Below are 21,965 nucleotides of genomic sequence, written 5' to 3'. Positions count from 1 at the left end.
AATTATCGTATTTATTATGCATTCGACGCGTCACTCCTCCCATGTGTTCCAATTAGTATAGTTCCAATTATAGGTCATGGATCGACAATTAATAACTGCAATTCACTGCCCTGGGCATTACACACATCTTCAGCAGCCGTCACCGCATCAAACATCAAACTACACTACATTTGGTCAATTATATTTCGTCCACAATTGCCACAAGATCACACGACAATGGATCCCACTTCAGACGCTCGATCACTTCTCACATCAGATCAATTCTTCCGGGAAAAGTTCTCTTCCGTCTCTTCATGGAGCAATTCACTGCTCCGGCAATCACTTCTTTTCTTCTTCCCGCAAAAACATACCAATTGCTTCTGAGGCACTCTCTGTCGCACACAATTGAGCATTCACGATGACTTTATGGGGCAATCACTAGCAATTTTGGGTACTGCACTTTATTGAGCCCTATGGAGAAGTTACTTCCAAATATACCATATATATTACTGGTCAAATTTTAATTTTTATTGATAAAATTAAATTTCTGTTGTTATTCTTTTACATTTGATTAATTTAAATTTTTTACAGATTTAATTTGAATTTTGCGCTGATCAAATTTAATTTTTTTTCGATCAAATTTAATTTTTATTGCTCATTTTTTACATTTGATCAATTCAAATTTTGCGCCTATTTAATGTGAATTATTCGCTAACCAAATTTGAATTTTTGCCGACCAAATTGAATTTTTATTGCTCATTTTTGTCAATTCATCCATTGAAATTTTGCCTGGATTTCATTTGAATATTACGCTGATAAAATTTTATTTTTTCTCCAAAATTGATTTTTATGTCTCTACCGTAATTTTTAAATCAGGAAAATTTCATGAAATCAAAATTTTCAACCCCTTTTTTTATGTCTCCGGCACACCATTTAGATCAGGAAAATTTCATGAAGTCGAAATTCATATTACTTTCTTTCTCACATTCTTTGCATATGTCTGTCTCAATTTCTTGCACTCTTCTTCTTTTCTTAAACATCACACCAAATTCAATTTCGATCAATCGAATTTGGTATGCGAAAGAATGAGATAGTAATATGCAAAACATGTGAGAATGAAAGGGATGCGAATTTCGACTTCATGAAATTTTCCTGATCTAAAAGGTATGCCGGAGCCATTACAAACATATTGTATATGGTGTATACACTGGCGGCCAAAATAATAGAATCAGCTCCGCAAAGACCACTATTTTACCTTTATAATTTTTGTTTATTCCAATTTGTTGAGATAATTTTGATATAGAAATGTTTAAATAATTACCTTACGTCAGAAAAGTAGTGCTTTGAGCGCTAGAGGTCTCTATTTTTTACAGAATACATCAATAGTGAAATTTGGTTTGAACAACACAACAGGACCACTTCCATTTAAATTAAAGAATGTGGTCTATAAATCGAATAAGTTTAAATAAAGCCACACTCAGAAAAGAGCTCTGTGGAAACAGCTCTTAATTTAGCTCTTGATATAAGAACGGGCATTCGTGTGTTGAGCTTAAAGACTATTTTACTTGAAGGAAAGCATTTACTTTAAAATATGCTTTGGTTCAAGAACGTACAGTCTTTGAATTTTCAGAGATGGCAAAAATAGTCTCTGGAAGAATTTTAAGTACTAACAAGTTCTTGGAGCAAAGCATAACGAGTTTTGATTCTAGTATCAGATTTTTTCTGCTGTATCGCAACAATTTTGACGTACACTCACAATTAAAAACACAATAGAATTTCACGTTTTTTTATTGCCCTATGCCACAGTATACACTTCTTAATTTATAATATTTCACATTCCCTATTGTTTTCCTAAAATCCAAGCGAAATTGATCAATTTTTGACTAAAAAAAACTCACATTTGGGAAGATATTTCTCCATCCGATTATCGCTGAGCGAGATGCCCGACATGTTTACAATTTTTTTTTGACCCGAACCATCTCACAAAAATATTTTAATTTTTCCTCTATAGGGGGAGGCTTTGATCGTTCGCACATACGCTACCTTCAGACACTTCATATTTCTCCCATATTCCTTTATGAATCTCACATATGGCTATATATTGTAATAGCTAACCTTAAATCCCATCTTTCCTGAAAAAATTGAGAGTCTAATCCTTTTTTCCTAGTTTCAGGAAACAAAAAATAAAAACAGGTCCAAAACTGTAATTTTGCTGTGCAATATTTCATACGATTGTGCAGAATTAATATCACTTTTCTGAAAAACTACTATCACAAAGGGTAGAAGGGTTATTAGGAATCAGATTTATGTAAAAATCTTTTAGGCTGAACAGGCACTTTTTGTGGGTGGAACAAAATTCACAAACTTGACTCAGATTCATCGATCGCACATAGAAGACTGCTTCTTTCAGATATTTTCCAGGAAACTTCATTTTAGATACGATCCCTCATATTCACATCTATTGTAATCTACCGATTTGATCCACCACTAAAAAGGAAAACTTAAAAATCGTAAAGTTGATAAACAAGAAGTAATTTGACTCAAATAGGCTGCAGTTGAGTAATTATTAAGCAATTTTGCATTTCTTTGATATAAAAATATTTTTCAAGCTTGCACAAACTGAATGTGCAATGAAAGAATCACATCTGCAATAAGCTCATACAGTTTACAACTGGTTTTTGACAATCTTTGACATAACCTCACTATTGTGTTGTTTTGCACGACAAAGAAAAGAAATTGTCCGTAAGAAGATGTTTTGTGAAAATTTTTGTCTGTTCACCCTCTGAAGCTCAATATCTGTGCTAAATCCCGATTCCTGCAGCTGCAGGAACAGAGAAATCTTCAATGATGCGCATTCAAACGTTTTTGTGCATATCCGGCTCCGTGGAGGAATGGTGGAATCTTGTGTGGCCTTCTCGCTTGCAGAGTTTTAGTCAATTTTTAGCTTTAAAAACTTATTGATTCGTGTAAATTTCGTGATATTTGGACTTTTTAAGAAAGTATTCATCAGATTTAACCGTTTCCGGAGTGAAATTCTCGTAGAACCAATCAAAAAAATGGTTTTTAATGTCAATAAAACATCTCTCAGAAAAGTTCCAAAAAAGTGATATTAAAATGTTTTATTCTATATAAAAATGGTTTAATCAAGTAGATTAGAGTTCCCTTTAAACAATGATGTGCAACTTTTAGTGTCCGGTGCAAAATTTACGGTGAAAATGGGGTGTTCAATGATGGCGTGAATCGTGTGCGATAGTAGAAACTTCATTCATCTATCGGATAAATCGCCATTAAATTTTCATTTTCCTCTGGAGGAAAATCTAAGGATTTCCTGGAATTTTGTTTGGTGGGATTATAAACCTTATAAGTAAGACATTTTTTTGGCATAGTTGGAGAATCCATACAGTTTGCATGGTAGTCAGAAAAAATCACTGAACTTGAACATCATTTTTGTATGCGAAAGTTCAAAGCCTCCCCATATAAGTTTTTCTAAATAAAAAACCACCTTTTCACAACACTCCAGACACTTGAGCGAGCTCGTGGGGCACAATATTCTAATTTTCAAGAAAAAATATTTTCCTATTTTTCGAGCTTCACTTCACCAAATTTCCACGTAATTCTTATCGGCACTGTATTTTTTTGCACCACAAGACACTTCACTACTTGTAGAGGCTTCTCCCCACAATTTTCACTATAATTTTATTGAAAAAATTCGCGAAAACAATCACAACTTTGCGAATTAATTGCACTGTGAATTATTTTGTCTGTCATTTGACAGCACTGGAAGTCACTGAAAATTTTCTCTGGAGAGACGGTACTCTCTCTCTCTCGCTCAAGACGCGGCAGCTCTTAGTTGATCTGTTTTAGAAAACAGCTCTTGATTCTAAGCACGACATGTTTAGGTTGATTCGGCTCTTAAAATATTCTTACAGACAAGAGCTGCATTTTTGCAAATCCCATACAAAGTTAGAACTGCCTTTTTCTGAGTGCATATTTAGAAACCAAAAATGTTAGTTTTCTAATTTTTTTGGCCGAACTAAATTTCATTATTGACGTATTCTGTGTAAAATAGAGACCTCTAGCGACCAAAACAACTCTTATTCTACGCTTAATTTGAAGATTTCAACCTCATAATTATATCAAAAAAATTGGGAAAAAATACAAAAATTAAAAAAATATAAGCTTTGCAAAGTGATTCTATTATTTTGGCCGCCACTGTATGTCTAATGTCCATGTTCATTCTATTCTTTTGCACTCAATTCTAAATTGGATTTGTCTCGAAGAGCATGTCATAATCATACGCAGAATACGACCTAAATTTGGCAATGTATCTGGGAGAAAGAGCAATGAGAATTTTGATTTCTTGAATTTTTCCCGACCCAAAATGTTGTATAGAAGCTTAAAAAAAAGAATTTTAGCCAATAAAAATTCAAATTTGGTTAGACTAAAATTCATATTGAACAAATTTTAATTGAAAATTTGGTTAGTAACAATTGCATGAATAAAAGCTAGTGATAAGCCTAGATCAGCTAATTGTAGGTGAGATTCGATTTAGAGCTGAAGTTGGGCACGCCATGCAGTTATCTTTAATCAAATTAGTGAAATTATACAATTTTTTTATTTAAACCAAAATATCAAGGATTTGGATAGACTGACAGAAAAATGATATACGTGTAAAAGGTAGACCAGAATGTTCTCTATAATTTTGCCGAAGAACTTGATCTCATAGATTAATCAGAAGCCGAGATAATCGAGGTTGTTTGTTTCTGAACTCGTTTTATCGACGCGAGCGCTCCAAACGTTCATTTGATGAACTTCAACTATATCAAAGAATTGTTGTATTTTGTGAGACTTTCCATTTAAAACCCTATTTTAAGTGTCTTGGTCGACTAGAAGCAGTCAAATTGGCATCTGAATGGTTTCAAAGCGCTATTATGGGAAAAATCAGTTTTTTCACATCAAAATCATCTTGTTGATACCGGATACTCCACTTTTTTTTTTACTAATAATATAGAAAATCTTGTAAAAGTTTTGTCAGTATTCTTTTTTTTATTCACCAAAAATGACGATTTTGTAGTCGGAAATGTTCTCTGAAGTCCTATTTAACCATTTTCTGCGGACAGCATACCGGCGTATAATCGCTATATATAACATAAAGCATGAAAATCGTGATTATTACTTCCATCAAATTAATAAACAATTTAACAAAAAATATTCCAAGACCATTTTGAGAGAAAGAGATAAAAAAGAAAGAGAAAACGATATATTTTACAACGCCATCTATTGAGAAATTCCCAAGAAAACCAGATTTTGAGAAAACTTTTACAAGAATTTTGTTAATTAATTTTGGTGGATTCGGTTTTAGCAAGATGTTTTGTTGAAAATGAAAAGATTTTACGAGAATCCCTATGGCAATAGGGGTAGCCAAACATCTTGTTACTTTTCCATATAAATTGACTTATTTTACAATTTTTTTACGAGATTATTTACGAGATATTTTTTTCAAAGTACTTATATTCGTGATCAGGAAGTGGCCAAACACATTTTGGAAAAATTTGGGGCCGATCGGAGGACATGAGATTTTGTTAGGATTATAGTAGGGTAAAGTCAGTACTTTTCGCCACCATTAAGCTTTAGGGGCTTCGTAAGGTGTGATATTTTTGTCAGACTAAAATTAATTTTTGTATAAAGATGCTTTGAAGCAATATCTACCTATATATCTAGGATACGTCTCGAGAATTTTAGAGAATCTAATTGAAAAATATGCATTTTCCCCAATTATGCTTGTTTCAGTACTTTTCGCCACCTGTTTTAAATCGAATTTCAATTAATTAAGAGACGTAATAACGTATTGGGATATTAGAACAGAACATATTATGAGTGTTGAAATGCTACTTATTTTTAAATGCCTTAAATAAGTTGTTTTATATTAGGTGGCGAAAAGGGCTGACTCTACCCTAGGTGAGATTGTTAAGAATCTCACCTAATAAGAGATAAAAGCCAAATTCTAAAGCGGTCCTCGTTCAAAGGTGCCCCACTACCCCCTGTATTGAACATCGACTTCAGCCGAATCTCTTTTGGAGAATCGAAGTGATCGAAGTTCAGCTACTCCTCAGCTTTTTCTAATCAAACCATAAACAGTAGCAGAAACACAAACCTCGATTTCACATTTTGTGGTTCTGTATTTTATGTAAAAATTGTGATAGAATGATTGCTGAGGCAATAGTTAAGACAGTTATGGATGTCAAGAAATTATAGGGCCTTAAAAACCTTAAAGAGAAAAACAAAACAGAAGACACTTAATATTGTAAAAATTTACCATAAAAACTGAGATTTCTCTAATTCAAAACTATTTTAATAGATGTTGTATATTATACTTTGCCCAATTTTGTAAACAATAGCGTCAAATCAAAATTATTTCGCTATAATTTCTCTAAAGGAATGAATTGCTATTATTATAGCACCTCATATATGAACCATTTTTTAAAAAACAGAAAGCAATGTTCTTGTAGTTCTTGTATCTTGTTTATAACAGTTATTTTGCACTCCGTGATAAATGATTTAAACATGAAATATCTGACAATCCAATTTTAATTTAGTTTTTTAAGATTTTGTTAAGATTAAGCATGAGTTTCATCAATCACTTTTCTTCCTTTTCTTCCTGCGAGTTTATAAAATGTTTCATTTAACCTCTCAGACTTTTTTGTAATACTCCTTAAATGACTTTATATATTTCCTCTATTTGTGTAGTTGTCAACCCCTCATAAATCATATTATTCAAATATACATAAACTGCAAAAAGAAGTCACTATTGTTTACAATAATCGCTCTCGTTTTCTTCCTCTGTCGCCCTCATTTTGTCAGTGGCGTGCAATTAGTTTCTCGTAGACGAACTGGATGAAATATTTCAACTAAATTGCAGACAATCAGACCACGAATCACCCAGTACTGAGTCATTTGCATTTTTCGAGTCGCTATGAGGAATTGCTTGACCTCACAATGACACTCACGGAGCAAAATGGAATATTTTACTACAAGAAAGCACCTAAAAGTGTGAATTGGAATTAAGAAAGCATTCATTAATGAATCCTGAAAGTTAGGAAAATTTTGAATGAAAAGCAATTCTTTGTGAATTAATTTTGTATTAAAATATGCTATGCATTTTATTTTAAATAACTCAGTGTCGATATTTATGGTATGAACGAGTCAGTACTTTTCAAAAATATTTGAATTTTCTTCCATCAGCCTCTAGCGCCACCTAACACCTGTGGTTGGTGTTATTATGAAACCTATCAATTGGTGAAATACGCGCTAGTTTTTAAACCTACCAATTACGAACCAGCTGTTCTTGACGTGTTTAGTTTGTTTATAATTCATTCTCTCTTTTATTCAATATAATTATGAATAAAATAATATTTTCCGCAAAAGTTCAGCAAGTTGTACAAAGAAGTCCCCTTCTGCATATCAGTAAGTTCAAATTAACTCATGACACTCCCTAAAATCTATAAAATATCGAAAATATCACAATACCAATTATTACTTGAAGAATTTGGGAGAAACCAAATTTGTCTTCACTCAACGGACTCCGGAGGGAATGGAGATTCTCTCAAGAAGAAAGACACTCCCCGCCTGGATGAACTGAGGAAGAAATTGAGGGAGAAAACACCAATTGAGAGCCTGGATCAGGAAGAAGCAGCTCCCAAGGAGGACAATGCTTTCCCGCCATTTCCCAACAACACAAATCCCGAAACTGGAGAAGTTGGAGGTCCTAGAGGACCAGAACCCACTCGATATGGTGACTGGGAGAGAAAAGGAAGAGTATCTGACTTTTAAATTGCAATTTTTAAAAGAAATCTTAGTAAATTAGAATTAAAAACAATAAATTTGGCAACGTCGCCACATGTCAGAGGAAGACTGTCAACTGCACGTGTTTGTGTTTATATTTTTGTGCTCTGCCTTTTCCGCTGAAAATCCTGGAAAATGGACTTTGGAGAGTTGAAAAATGACAAGGCATTTGTGGAGAAAATGCTAAACTTGGACAAGGCGCTGGAGGAAGTAGATTCAGTGGTGGAAAAAGCTCTGAATGTCAAGGAGGACACTTTGACTCAAGAAGACCGGGTTAAATTGGATATTTTCCTCTCCTACGCCCTCAATTCCCTCTATTTCATCCACCTAAAGCTCCAGGGAGCAGATGTGAGCGAGGTAAGTCGAAAAAAGTATCTTAGAATTAGTAGAAATACGGAATTTACACATTTTCTTGCTCGAGTGACCAGACCATATCACAACACCAGGACAGAACAAGCCTGGAAACTGACAATGCGTTATTTATTTTTTATTTTTTTTTGAAAACTAAATTTAATAAATTTTATTAGTTACTTTTAATGCCTCTACACATTGGGAAAAATTTTCATCAAAAATTGCTTTCTTTGAGGAAAATGGCAGCACTGTCGCACACTTAATCCCGATACCATACCCCGATGCATACCCGCAGGGGCTTTTTTTATATTAAACCGTAGAACGAATTTCGCGCGGAATAAAAGTAGTTCAAACAACAAGATTCAACTGTTTAATAAAAATACATTAACAAACAGTACTTTTTGGCCAGAATTCTTCAATAAATGGTTTGAATATTAAAAAAAAATTACCTTAATAAAAGAAATTAAAGTTTTATTCTCAAAATGTAACAAAATGTTTTCAAATTTCCCGCGTCAATAAAAAGTATATATTCAGGCTATTCAGGCGTATTTCAAAAATGAGTTCATAAATTGACTCGCAATGGTAGGCAATTTGCATAATTGTATGTGCATAATTCCGTCAGTTGCATAATCCCGAAGGAATTAATGCCGGGACTGAGTGTACGTAGGTGAAAAAGACAAAATTTCTCTCAAAAATGCAACTTTTGACGAAAACGCTGCTGAGGCTTCCATTGAATTAAAACCATGAGATGTGTATTATATAATAAAGTAAAATATGAGATGAGATAAATTTGGAAAATTTCAGTACAATCTGTGCACGTCCGACAATAAAAACAATAAATCGTCCGATAATAAAAATTTAAGGAAATATTTAACTGAAACCAAGTCATGCTTCTCTTTTTGGAATTTCGACAGAAAAAAGTGTATCTTAGAAATTTTAGGAATATTCCTTTTAAAAATTTGATAATTTACTACATTATAAATAGTTAAATTCCAAGCTTAACCCTTTAAGAATGAGTGCCGAGTCATCCATGCGTAAGAAAATATTTTTTTACTCATAATACCAAAAGCGAAGTCACTTACAGGCAGTAAAAATAAAAAATTGATTATATAAAATAGTTTTCAACATTTTGAGATAGAGTCTCGGTTATAAATATTTTAGAAAATGAGGAAAATGCATGCCAAGAAGACTAGGTTATTTAATTTCTATGGAATTAAAGGCTTATTCTCTAAAGTTGTTAATTCTTTATTAAGTATTTCAAGAAAATCAAAATTATAGTGTACACAATAAAAAATAATTACTACGATTATCGCGTGTAATAGGAGACCATTGGTAAAATTGTAGTAATTTTCAAACTATTATTCGTAGCACACAAAGTTGAAAAGCAAGCAAGTTGAATTTTTGTGGTTGAAAAGCAAAGTAAGTTGAATTTTCCTCCAAAAGTTGCACTGAAATTCCACAAAATATAAAAAGAAGAATGAATTCAAACGAAAGTAGTTGAAAGTTGAAATTTTTACTGCAATAATTGTTTGAAAAATTACTACTATAATCGTTGAAATATTCAACCAGTAAATTAAATAAAGTTTACGCTATTTTGTTGTTTCATTTTAGCACTATTATAATAATAAATTATTACTACTATTTATTGCATTTGGACAATTACCGAGGGTTCAATTTCACTAATTCTGCAATTTAATTGAAAGCTGATTTTTTCCATGGTTGTTATTCGAAATTTGCCAATTTCATCTTGTTTTTACTTTGTACTAAAAATTGCTTTTAGTACAGATGATACTCTTAGTTCTTCAATATCCTGATGACAGCTGCTAAACACTCAAAACATTTCTATTCACTTACGGTTTCCTCTTCGATATCTGTTTCTCTTCCCTTTTTTCATAATTTTTTCGTAGTGAATATCGGACTCATTTAGGTTCATATAACCAATCCGAGTCTCTCTGATTGGCAACTGTCAAGCAATTAGAAACATTAAACAAGGTTATTTGCGCTGGGCTCTCCAAGGGATAACTCATATTGAGAAACCCTCGTCAATTGTCCTAGAAACCCAATTTCTGCATCGCGAACCCCGAGAAACTCAATTTCTGCACCGCGAAACCCGAGAAACCCAATTTTTGCATCGCGAAACCCGAGAAACCCCATTTCTGCATCGTGAAACCCGAGAAACCCAATTTCTGCATCGCAAAAACCGATAAACCCAATTTCTGCATCGCGAACCCCGAGAAACTCAATTTCTCCACCGCGAAACCCGAGAAACCCAATTTTTGCATCGCGAAACCCGAGAAACCCAATTTCTGCATCGTGAAACCCGAGAAACCCAATTTCTGCATCGCAAAAACCGAGAAACCCCATTTCTGCATCGCGAAACCCGAGAAACCCAATTTCTGCATCGCGAACCCCGAGAAACTCAATTTCTGCACCGCGAAACCCGAGAAACCCAATTTTTGCATCGCGAAACCCGAGAAACCCAATTTCTGCATCGTGAAACCCGAGAAACCCAATTTCTGCATCGCAAAAACCGAGAAACCCAATTTCTGCATCGCGAAACCCGAGTAACCAGAAACCCTTTTCAGAAAAAATGGAAATGAGTTACAGCTTGGGGCTCTCTGATGTTCACCTGTTTAGTTTACCTATTTTTTTTTTTTTTTGACATCTGTCTACTCAACATCAGAGAGCTTTCTGTGTAATTTTTAAGTAATGGAAATTGCATTTAACAAGTTTTTAATACATAGAATTGAAAAGTTTTCTTCTCTAAAGAGGTGAGCAAGAACCGTTTGAAACCGAACAAACGTCAAATGAAAATTATACGTCAATGGTCAAAACGCTACCTGGACAAACTTATTTTGACGTTTATTCGATTTCAAATGATTTTTGCTCACGCTTGCTTTAAAGTCTTCAGTTTTTCGTAGAATACTTCAAGAAAGTCCATTACACAAAATTCAAAACTCTTTGTTTTTCTTTTAGTACATGTGGTACCTGTGGTACACTCAACCTAATATTCGAACCTCTGATATTCGGTTGACAGCTGTCAAACACCGATGAATTTCACAAAAAACTCACATGATCGCAGTTAACTGTTCGATGTCACGTCCCTATCCCTTCATTTTCTTCTCTTTCTGCCATTTCCGTAAATTATTCATCTGGAATGCCAAAGTTTTGGAGAGTAAAAAATCTCAAACAATTTTCCGATTTTCCGATCACTGATCAAGCTGACATCAGTGAAACACTAGAAAAAAACCAGAGGCATATAATTTTATGCATGTAATTTTCACTGTAATTTTTACCCTCAATATGAAGTACCATTGAAAACAAATTACAAATAGCCTTGATAAAACTTTTATTTAATTTTCTAATAAAACTAAAACGTTTCATGCAAATATTTTGAGGTTATGAGGAAAACAAGCATATTTCGATTTGGTATTTCAGCACACAATTAAGCATGAATTGGCTCGAGTACGCGAAGCGATGATGCGTCAAAAGCAAATTCATGATAAAAAGACACTGATGCCACGGTTAAATGTTCCGGTGGCGGGGCGTTTTGTGAGGAACAGCCTGTGGGAAGGAAGTGACAAGAAAGATGGCGCACAGAAGGGACAGAGCGGCCATGGCGTGAAACGCAAAGCAGATCACTGATGTCGGGCTTTGTAGAGCTCTATCACCGTCTCCTTCACCTTCCTCTTGATCACTTTCCCAGATGGCGTCAGTGGCAGCTTGTTGACAAAGTAAACTCCACCACGTAAGTGCTTGGGGTTTGACAATTGAGATGCCACAAGCTGACTGATCTCCTTCTCGGTGACGGTGCTGCCTTCCTTGCGCACCACCATAGCCGCTGGCAGATCCGTAAACACAGCATCAGGAACCCCAACAACAGCCACATACTCCACCTCCGGATGACTAAAGATGATCTCTTCAATCTCAGAAGGTGACACGTGGTGGTTGCTGTACTTAAGGATCTCCTTCATGCGATCAACAATCTGCAGATCGCCATCAGCATCCATCATTCCAATGTCACCGCTGTGCACCCATCCATCTGCATCCACTATCTCATTCGTAGCCTCAGGGTTCCCGATATATCTCTGAAATGTTAAAATAAAAGTCGAAATTGTTGTCAAAAGGAAGTTGAAAGACATATTTTAGAGACATAGCCCAAGATTAAATGTGATCCCTAACCTTAATATGGTTTTTTAATTCATTTAGGATCTGAATTACAATAAAAGTTAATAAACAAAGACTCAAATGCAGTTTTAATTTTCACGTTAGACAGGTGATTGACAGTTTTCCGGAAGTTTTTGGTAAGTAAAATTGACCAAAATTCATTATAATGGGCCTTAGTGCCATGACAGTAGGATTAGCCGAGAGACGGCTTAGCATAATTATATTCGAATTAATAGTTAAACCGGTTAAACCACATTTCTATCATTTACCGCTAAGCCTTTTCTCGGGTTAAGTCCTAAGTGTGTCAATGACCTTTATTCTCTTGGTTATGCAAGGAGTTACATCAAAATTTATGGTAAGGCTAAACCTAACCTCAAATCACTCAAATTAAACTAATTAATTAATTAAACTCAAATTAAACCTTAAGAAAATATAGTCGCGATTGAAAAACTTACTGGGATAAGCATTTGATATTTTTTCGTGGTTATAGAATTTGTTAGGTTAGGTAGTGAAACGTAACCTTCAATTCATCCTAGAATCATTTGATTTTAGCTGTTTTTAGTCTACAATACTAGATTTTGATGTTAAAATAAAACATAACCTTACGGCGTTATCACACTTGCACATTAAAATTTTAATGTGATTCACATTAATTGTCGCTTGTGAGCGTCCAAATATGTTATTTGTGTCTTTGAATCACTTAATATTTGGGATTTTTCTATTTATTGATAAAGAAGTGGACTTGGCCTGCAAAAGTAAGTTTAAATTTACTTAAAGCATAAATATTTTTCACATTAAAAAATTAAAGATAAAATCGCATTAATTTTTCGCATCTATAAATCAATTCATATCAAATTTTGCGGGCCAAGTCTACCTTTTTATCAACAAATAGATCAAATTTTGAATATAAAATGATCCAAACTCACAAATTACACATTTGGACTCTCACCAGCAACAATTAATGTGAATTATATTAAAATTTTAATGTGCAAGTGTGATAACACAGTTATAATTTCAAAATTTTCAAACGGGTTAGTTTTAGGTCTTAAGAGCTTTGAATGTTTATTATCCGTTAAAATATTCGCTTACTATGAATTTGAAGCGTGGCTTGAAACAAATTTCTCCGGTCTGCCCTGGTGGACAATTTTGACCATCATCTCCTACAATCTTCAGCTGAAGGTCCGGGGCGAGCTTCCCGGTTGAATATTTGGTTGATCGGTACTCCTGGCACGTTGCATATCCCACTTCGCTCATGCCGTAGACAATCTTGATGGAGCCATTTGGCATGTAGGCCTGTATCTTCAACCAGTTGTCCTTCGGCACGACACTACCGCCAACCATGTACTCGCGAATAGAGGCCAGGGAGGTAGGTGAGAGGGATTTGTGGCTCAGGATACCGGCCAGCTGAACTGGTGCTGTGATAAGATGAGTGACCTGATACTTTTGGATTATATCCAAGCACAGGTCAACATTGAATGTTTCGGTTGTGATGACTCGGGTCATTCCCAGAAATGTTGTTAGCAGGAGATGAGCCATCCCAGAAAGCCAGTAAAGTGAACTGAAGCATAGCATTATGCCATTGTGATAACAATCAACGAATACGGGATAGGACATCATGTACAGGAAATGCTGATGAGTCAAACTGACTCCTTTGGACATGCCTGTAGTTCCGGAAGAACAGAGAATAACAGCACAGGTGCTTCCATCGACGTCCACAATTCTGAAATAGCAAAAAGGAAAGACAATAAATTGACTGATTTCTTTAGTACTTTTGTTTCAAGATTATTGTTCTGGAGAATATTTCGTCTGAAGTTTTTAGAAAAAAATGGCGATGCATTTGTCACAACGGTCACAACACGGTGTAAGATCAAGAGATCAAACGGTAGTAGATATGAACCAGAGCCCCGTAGAAGACTCTCATTTTCCGTAGAAGACTTTCATTTTCCACACAAGTCTCAATCGCTTCCATCGCTTTCAACTGGTTATGAAATGCTACTGAATCTGTTATGAACCGATACTTATTTCTTTACCTTCAATGCAATTGCAGGGGAAAGCAACAATTCAATTTTATTTCCATGTACTTAATGAATTTGACCTATGGCTCTTTTTTCGAAATTTCAGGCATTAAACTGATTAAACTAGCTAATTAAATATAATATTATAATGGGCCAAATTCATTTGTAACATACAAGGGATACAAGGAGTTTCGGCTTGAGTGAAAACGGATTGAAAGAATTTGAGCTTTCAATCCGTCTTAGGGCAGAATCACATTGACAATAAAATGCTCGCTATAGCCTCACCGTATTTCGTTAATTGACGCATTTTCATTGCAATTCTTATGCAAATTTTCCATTACCGTATTACCTTATCTCATACTCGGTGGCACTAGGAGAAAATAATATAAGAAAATTTAAGAAATAAAACGAAAATGTGATAAACGGTGAGCAAAAAAACTGTAATAGAAATTTATCGTACAGTTTTTTTGCTTACCGTTTATCACATTTTCGTTTTATTTCTTCAATTTTCTTATATTATTTTTACCTAGTGCCACCGAGTATGAGATAAGGTAATACGGTAATGGAAAATTTGCGTAAGAATTGCGTAAATTAACGAAATGCGGTGAGCATTTTACTGTCAATGTGATTCTGCCCTTAATCTTAATGAATTTGAGAATTGGGAGCTCACTTATGCCTTTAAGGACGATTGGATCTTAAGTAATCTTGCCTTATGATGCTTGTATTCAGGGGCGTAACAACGGGGAGGAGCAGGGGTACATTGCCACCCCCCCCCTAACCTGCCTCTGCCGCCCCCCTGAGAAAGCCAATCACTGTTTCAAAATTTGCTAAAATTGTCCATTGTTTTTCTCCAAAATCAAAATTCGGTAAAATATTGCCACAGTTTTGTGACAAATTCAGAAAAACGTACTAATTATTTGATATTCATGTATTGATCTTTAAAAATATACTTATTTTTCAAGTTTCGAAGCAATATATCAAAAAAATTATAAGTTTATGAATTCGAGAGCGCCTTTGTAAAATATATCCAAAACAAAACTTTTTCAAATTTGCCTCTGTGGTTAAAGACTTCTTTTAAATGTAAAGGACTCTACACATTATTGGGAGCATTTTTCGTCAAAAAATCGCATTTTTGACAGAATTTTTGCGTTTCTATCTACAACACTGCAGGCATTTTCCTTCAAAAACGCATTTTTTAAGGAAAGAAATGTTTAAAGTTCATAAGGAGCAATTTTCGTCGAAAGCTGTTCTCTTAACAGATTTTTTGTACATTTCTTCCTGGAGGAAATACCGTCAATTTCTTAAAATAAAAGAATTTTGGCATAAATTACTGCTAATGTAGATAACCCTAGGAAACAGTTTCTTGTCTGATCGATTTTCTTTCAAAACCATTCAAAGAAATATTTATTAAACGATAAAATAAAAAAGCGTATTGTTTTACTCGTTTTACTATTTCACGACAAAATTTTTGAATGAAAATTGATTATTTTTAATTAATTAAAAAGTTATACAAATGGTAATTTTTATTTAAGTAAAAATTTTGATAATATTTGCATTTTTCGGAGCAACTCGATCTGCCAAGTATTTTTCTTGGTTTCGTTCACTGAGAAAAAAAGAGGGTGCGATTAACTTTTTTCCTCATAACTTTAACACTTTTTAGGTGTAAAAATATATCAACATTTTTTAATGTTAATTTTACACCTACTTAAGGGTAAAATTAACATGGAAAAGGGTAATTTTAACCCCTAATACACCTAAAAAGAGTAATATTTACACCGATTTTGGATCAATATTGCAGGGTAAAATTAACATTCCCATAATGTTAAATTAACTTTTACGGATTTCTCTCAGTGTTGTTTTTACTAAAAACGATTTTTGAAAACTTATGTCTAATAAAAATGATTGTATTTTTGAAAATACAGAAATGAAAACCAAAGACTGTCGAGTAAATTTGCATGCACTTGAGCAAAAATCAAAAATTTTGAAGCACGTAATTTCAAGATTTTTTTTTCTAGTTTTTTTGTTTTAAATATGAAAGGAACTTATGAAAATCGAAAATTATTTTAATTTTTCTTCATATTAGAATTATCAGATACACATTTCACGCTAATTAGGGAGTGCTGCGATAAAACGCTCTAGTGAAGTACTTTAGACAGCCATTTTGTAATATTTTTTTTCGAAAAATATAAAGACTTGATCGTGTCCTTCTCGTATGAAAAATCACGTAAAACCAAAAAAAGAAAACAGTTAATTTTTGGTCTCCTAATTTAGAGTCCCCCCTAATGCATTGTGAATTTTTGTCGCATTCTGACCACCAGCATGCAATTATCGTCCAGTAGTGTGTATATACGTAGTTATTTTGTGTCCAGACCCTATTTCCCACCCATTACTTTGCATACCTGAGCAAGGGACCAACAAGCTCCAAAACGTTGTCCGAGTAATAAAGGAGGAGAAGGATCTAGGTCAAATCCGTGTTTCTTATTACTCAAAAAATTAAGGGGGGAGTGTCAATTAGAAGGCCAAAACTTAGCTTGTTTTCGGATTTTTTCTTTGGAGGAGAAGGAAACGGTCAAGATTTTTGAATTTTTCTTGAGTGCCTCGTCGCACTACTCACTTATTTCAAGAAAATCTGCAGTTTGTAATTTTTATCTGAGAAAAAAATCAATTTCCATTACTGTAATTTCATAGTTGAACTAAGAAAATCCGAAGAAAATCGTTAAATCGGAACTTTTTGAAAAAAGATACGTTTTTGGGCACGTTTTTCCAATTCTACAATACTTTTTCACTATTTTGGCAACAAATTTACAATTATTAAGAATATTAGAGGCTTCTGGAATCTCTTCTTTGAACAAAGTGCGAACAAAGAAGAGATCCCAGAAGCCTCTAACATTTTTAATAATTGTAAATTTGTTGCGAAAATAGTGAAAAAGTATTGTAAAATTGTAAAAACGTGCCCCCATGTGTCCATATGCCCTGTACCTAGTGTTGACGTTGATTGTTATGAACGAATCTCAAGAGAGAAATATTAGACTTGATCACTGATGAAGGCTCGGAGCCTGAGCCGAAAGCTTTGAGAAAAGTTGATGAGTTTTCCTTGAGTGAGAGATTCATTTCACGACAATTTCCGGTTTCCCCATCAATTAAATAAAAATGTTTGATCGACTTGTTCCACGAAAACCAAAAAAAGAATACATCTGCCAAATATTTTAGATCGAGATGGATCGTTTTTTGTGGATTTGGTCTGCAAGGTCTGCAAATAATTTCATTAATCGAATCAAATTTCGTGAAATATTTAAAACATATTGTCATCAATCCCGTTCATTTTACGGAAGGTAAAAGGCATTTTAATCAGTGGTGTCAGTGGCATTATAGTGGTTATTTCCTCCTAAATTTTAAAAGATTTATTTTGTCATTCCAATTGTATTATAAAACTAGTGCTACTGACAAGGGATTATCCGTCTTAAAATTGCTTAATCTCATAGTAATTATTATCATTTCTCAAAGTGTTTATGAGATTATTAAAGTGTTTATGAGATAATTAAGATAGGAATTAAGATTCCAATTGGTTATATCGGTTACATTACACAGAAACTTTTAAATGATTTCTATGACTATTGAAAATTCACTCTATGGGAAATTCATGGTCAATATCACGAGCAAGGGCGGTACAATTCAATACTAAACCCGTTGTATGATTTTTTTTTATTAATTTTGGACTGAATACTCACTCTCGAGTTAAAGCTTCTTCTTTTCCAGTTGGCACTAAATAATCTTCAATATTTTCCACACCTTCAATCCTCAGGCCAAAATTAATAATTCTGGCTGTACTTTTCATCGATTGGATTGCACTTTGGACATTGGGGTAGTTTTCACGATCACAGAGGACAATACAGGGTTGCGTCTGTCTGAGCATGTGGCTGATCTCGTCAACTGAATAATTGGGATCGAGGGTGTTGACGGCAATTCCGAGAAAGAAGGCGGCAAATGTTGCTGGTGCAATATTTGGTCCATTCTTTGCCACAATCGCGATCACCTGACCCTTCTTAGCCCCTCTAACCGCTAAGTTACTGGCGATCGCGAGCATTTGATCACAAATTTCACCATTTGTAACAGTTAATCCTGTTTCTGCACTTATCTGACCCACAACATTGCGATTGAAGGACAAGTTGTAGTAGATGGCTCGTCCCAGGGAGACGCTCTCATGGTGAAATGGCGCCAAATGCCGCCCACTCCAGATTTTCTGATCACTATCATACCTGGTTGAGAACATTGTTCTTCACATGCACAGAATCACACGCAACTGAAACTGGAACAATGTTGCAATGTTCTTTTATAGATTCGTATCTTCCAACTCTGTCGCAGAGGGGATCGACTCCCCACCAATTATCCAGAAAACACAACTATTATCTGAGAACGGGGACAGTCGGCTGATCATAGGGCATCACGTCAGGAAGATGACTTAGGAAAATTCAAAGTCCACTTCTTTCATCGTGCTCCTCTTTTTTTTTGCGTCTATAGAAAATACGTTAACTCATTTGGTACACAATCGATTTAAGTTAACCCTTTAGCTTAAATTAACTTCTCTTAATTTTTTCCGGATAGGACTTTAAAAAAAATTGACTTAAAACTGGTTATCAAAAGCAAATGATCGACTTGTTCTTGAAAAGTCACTAAAATTACTTATTATTTAGGATTTAAACTCCTTCAGGAACTGGGCTAAACTGTCACTTTAACACCCGTATAAGAGTACATTCATTTCTAAAATAAAAATTATATTAAACCGACAGTAGAAAAGAAAACCCGGATTTTTATTAAATCGATCGACAACTAATTGCAGAAGCACAAACGATTTAAATTTAAAAAAAAATATTTCAAGAGACGCGAGGATAAAGGAAAAACAAAAATGAAAACTCATTTAAGAATATTAGAGAACTGTTTCTAAAATAAGAATTTTATCAGTGGTACAAATAGTAAAGCAAACCTTTAACTTTTTAAGGTTGTTTCTCTAAAATAAGCTGATTAATGTAAATAAAAAATATATTCAAAGTATAAAATGATCAATATGGATTTGATTTAACCCTTTAACTAGGGTAAATTAAGCTAATTCAAAACCTACTCTAAATGGAAATTTTTCGCTACTCCAAATGGAAACGTAATTGTTTTCACGATAAATACAGTACTAAATTATTTTATTTTATTATAGAATATTTTATTGAGCTACTTTTTGTACATTTACAAAATAATTACATTGTAAGTGTTCCAAATCATTGATGTGCTTCAACTTTAATACATTGTTAAGAATATTTGAATTGTATTAAGAGATAAAAGATTAAGAAAAATAAATAAGGCACAAGGTAATGTGGTGCTTACAGATTTAATGCGAGACAGATATGTATTTTGTACAAATGATACTGTTTAAAGTGCTAATTGACTTACAATCGAGTGGTGGGAGGTTTTGCATTGCAGAAGAAAGTTATCTTTAATCTTAGAAATTTGGTTTTGCAAAAGAGGAGTTTTGGCAATCTCATGAAGTTTGATTGTAGAGAAGTCCCATGATTTCTTGTAGATAATTTTTAAGAATTTATTTTGAATAATTTGAAGCTTCTTTTTGTGCGTTCTAGCACAGACTTCCCAGATGGGACAACCGTACAGAAGAATACTGCGTACAATAGCAATATATAATAACTTTTTATTGGGAGTGGAGAGTTTCGATTTTCTATTGATTAAAGGGTAAAGTATTTTGAGTGCCTTTAATGACTTATTTATAGTATAGTTAATATGATCTTTGAACGTTAGCTTAGGATCCAAAATCATACCAATATATTTAATTTCTTTAGTCTATTTTATTTCCATGGATTTAATCCGAATGGGCGAATTTGGAAGACGTTTTTTAGCTCTTCTGGTCATAAAGAAAATTGCTTGAGATTTATCCATGTTAATTTTAATTAGCCAATCAGAACAATAATCAATGTACTAAGCATAAGCATTTGATAATTTGTTGATGATTACATCTGGATTTGTATTAGAGTAGTAAAAAGCTGTGTCATCAGCATATAATGCCATTTTTACAGGAGGATTTATTTTTAAATCTGAAGTAAAAATATTATAAAGTAGAGGAGATAAGACACTTCCTTGAGGGACACCATAATCTAAAGAGTACAAAGAGGACTTCCCAGAATTAATAAATTATTTTATTTATATATTTTCTATACCACATTATTTAGTTAATTTTGCTCCAAATAAAGCAAAAATCCTTTATATTCACAAATTTTAATTTGTTAGTATCTCAGAAAAATTAAAATGTACCATTTCACCATCGAATTTTTCATCGATCGATCTAGCCAATTTTAGTTAAATTAAGTGCAAATCTTTATTGTTAACGGTAATGTGAAGTTTTCAAATGAAATAATTATCTATTTCGTGAACAAAAAGGGTTTTTCTGAGGTGTCTGAAAATGCTTCAATAGGAAACCCCGGAAATATGACTTTTTTGGAGAGATTTTCTTATTGTTTTAGATGGGAAAGGAGAAAAGACCAGGAATAAGAACAAATCCTGCACTCAGGAGCAACTCAACAAGGTTTAGAAAGCCTTTTGTCGCGGTTTCACTTACACTGTTTGTCTCCAATTAGAAACTTTCCCTAGTCTCCATTTGGATTAATTATGTTTCCAATACAAGCATTTTACACTTGCGTATTTTTCTTGTATTTAAGAAGTTTTCAAATTATATCTAAAGAATTTTCACTAAACAGTGACATTCTAGAAGAGTCAAGGAGCAAATTTATGTACAGTAGAGTCTCTCAAATCTGAATCTCTCAAATTCGAACGCCGTTTGGATTCAAAATGTCAATTGTGAGGTTATGTTAGAAAGTTCGTATTCTAGGTGAATGAAAATTATATTTATATGCTTCTTCCTGAATGTTTACATACATTATGGTCGTGTAAAATGAAAAGGAAGTATGTTACCACTAAGACTTGCGAGAAAGTACGGGAATTTGATTCAAAGTACAATTTAATCCCACACAAATTTCGTTAGTTTTGAAAAAATCGTTCGAATTTGGGAGGTGAGAAATGTCAAAAATACCCCCCAAGCGTTCGAATTTAGAAGACTCTACTGTAATTCCAATTAATACTATTTCAATCCGTTTTCACTCAACCCGAAACTCCCTGAATATCAAAAGTACCAACATTTAATTGAAAGTTTTTAATCTGCGAAAATAAAATGTTTACAATTTTTAGACATTTTATTATCTTTTTTTAATACAATAATAAAAGTAATCTAATTGACATGTGGATATTATAGTACCTATTTTGTATGAGCTAGGATTTGCAATACCTTATTAAACCTTCAAGATTTGGCAAGATTTTTCTTAATAGGGGAAAGTACTCTCCCTTCGAACGTTCATGCCTTCGAATAATGTGAATTTTTCTTTAGTTTTCCTAAAAGACTTATACATTTCTATAAAATATTAGTTAGCTTATTATTAATTATTATTGATTATGTGATAATTATGTGATAAATTCTGAACAGCATTTCAATCTTTTTATCATTGAAACGATTATGTTTTCCTTTTTAATTATTTATTTACCAAACTTTATTTTTTTAACCGTGTT

At 33.6% G+C, this 21,965-nt stretch overlaps 3 protein-coding genes across 3 annotated transcripts; 2 read left to right on the top strand and 1 right to left on the bottom strand.

Annotated features, from left to right (window-relative positions):
• The first annotated feature begins 7,313 nt into the window (after nt 1-7,313).
• On the top strand, nt 7,314-7,870 carry LOC129805767 (succinate dehydrogenase assembly factor 4, mitochondrial-like). The gene is made up of 2 exons (XM_055853900.1): nt 7,314-7,443; nt 7,523-7,870. Exons 1-2 carry the CDS (start codon nt 7,377-7,379, stop codon nt 7,807-7,809), a joined length of 354 nt encoding a protein of 117 aa, XP_055709875.1. The 5' UTR covers nt 7,314-7,376; the 3' UTR covers nt 7,810-7,870.
• Nucleotides 7,871-7,890: 20 nt separating this feature from the next.
• On the top strand, nt 7,891-11,834 carry LOC129805768 (nuclear nucleic acid-binding protein C1D). Its single transcript, XM_055853902.1, has 2 exons — nt 7,891-8,178; nt 11,611-11,834. Exons 1-2 carry the CDS (start codon nt 7,957-7,959, stop codon nt 11,815-11,817), a joined length of 429 nt encoding a protein of 142 aa, XP_055709877.1. The 5' UTR covers nt 7,891-7,956; the 3' UTR covers nt 11,818-11,834.
• On the bottom strand, nt 11,507-18,810 carry LOC129805766 (uncharacterized). The gene is made up of 3 exons (XM_055853899.1): nt 18,083-18,810; nt 13,429-14,059; nt 11,507-12,260 (listed from the first exon to the last, which is right to left on the bottom strand). The coding sequence occupies exons 1-3, from the start codon at nt 18,622-18,624 to the stop codon at nt 11,811-11,813; spliced, it is 1,623 nt and encodes a 540-aa protein (XP_055709874.1). The 5' UTR covers nt 18,625-18,810; the 3' UTR covers nt 11,507-11,810.
• Between the last annotated feature and the right edge of the window lie 3,155 nt (nt 18,811-21,965).

Source organism: Phlebotomus papatasi, chromosome 3 (assembly GCF_024763615.1).
Source record: "Phlebotomus papatasi isolate M1 chromosome 3, Ppap_2.1, whole genome shotgun sequence".
In the NCBI taxonomy this organism is placed as follows: domain Eukaryota; kingdom Metazoa; phylum Arthropoda; class Insecta; order Diptera; family Psychodidae; genus Phlebotomus; species Phlebotomus papatasi.
Note: the sequence above shows the minus strand (reverse complement) of the source record. Positions and strands in the feature narration are given on the sequence as shown.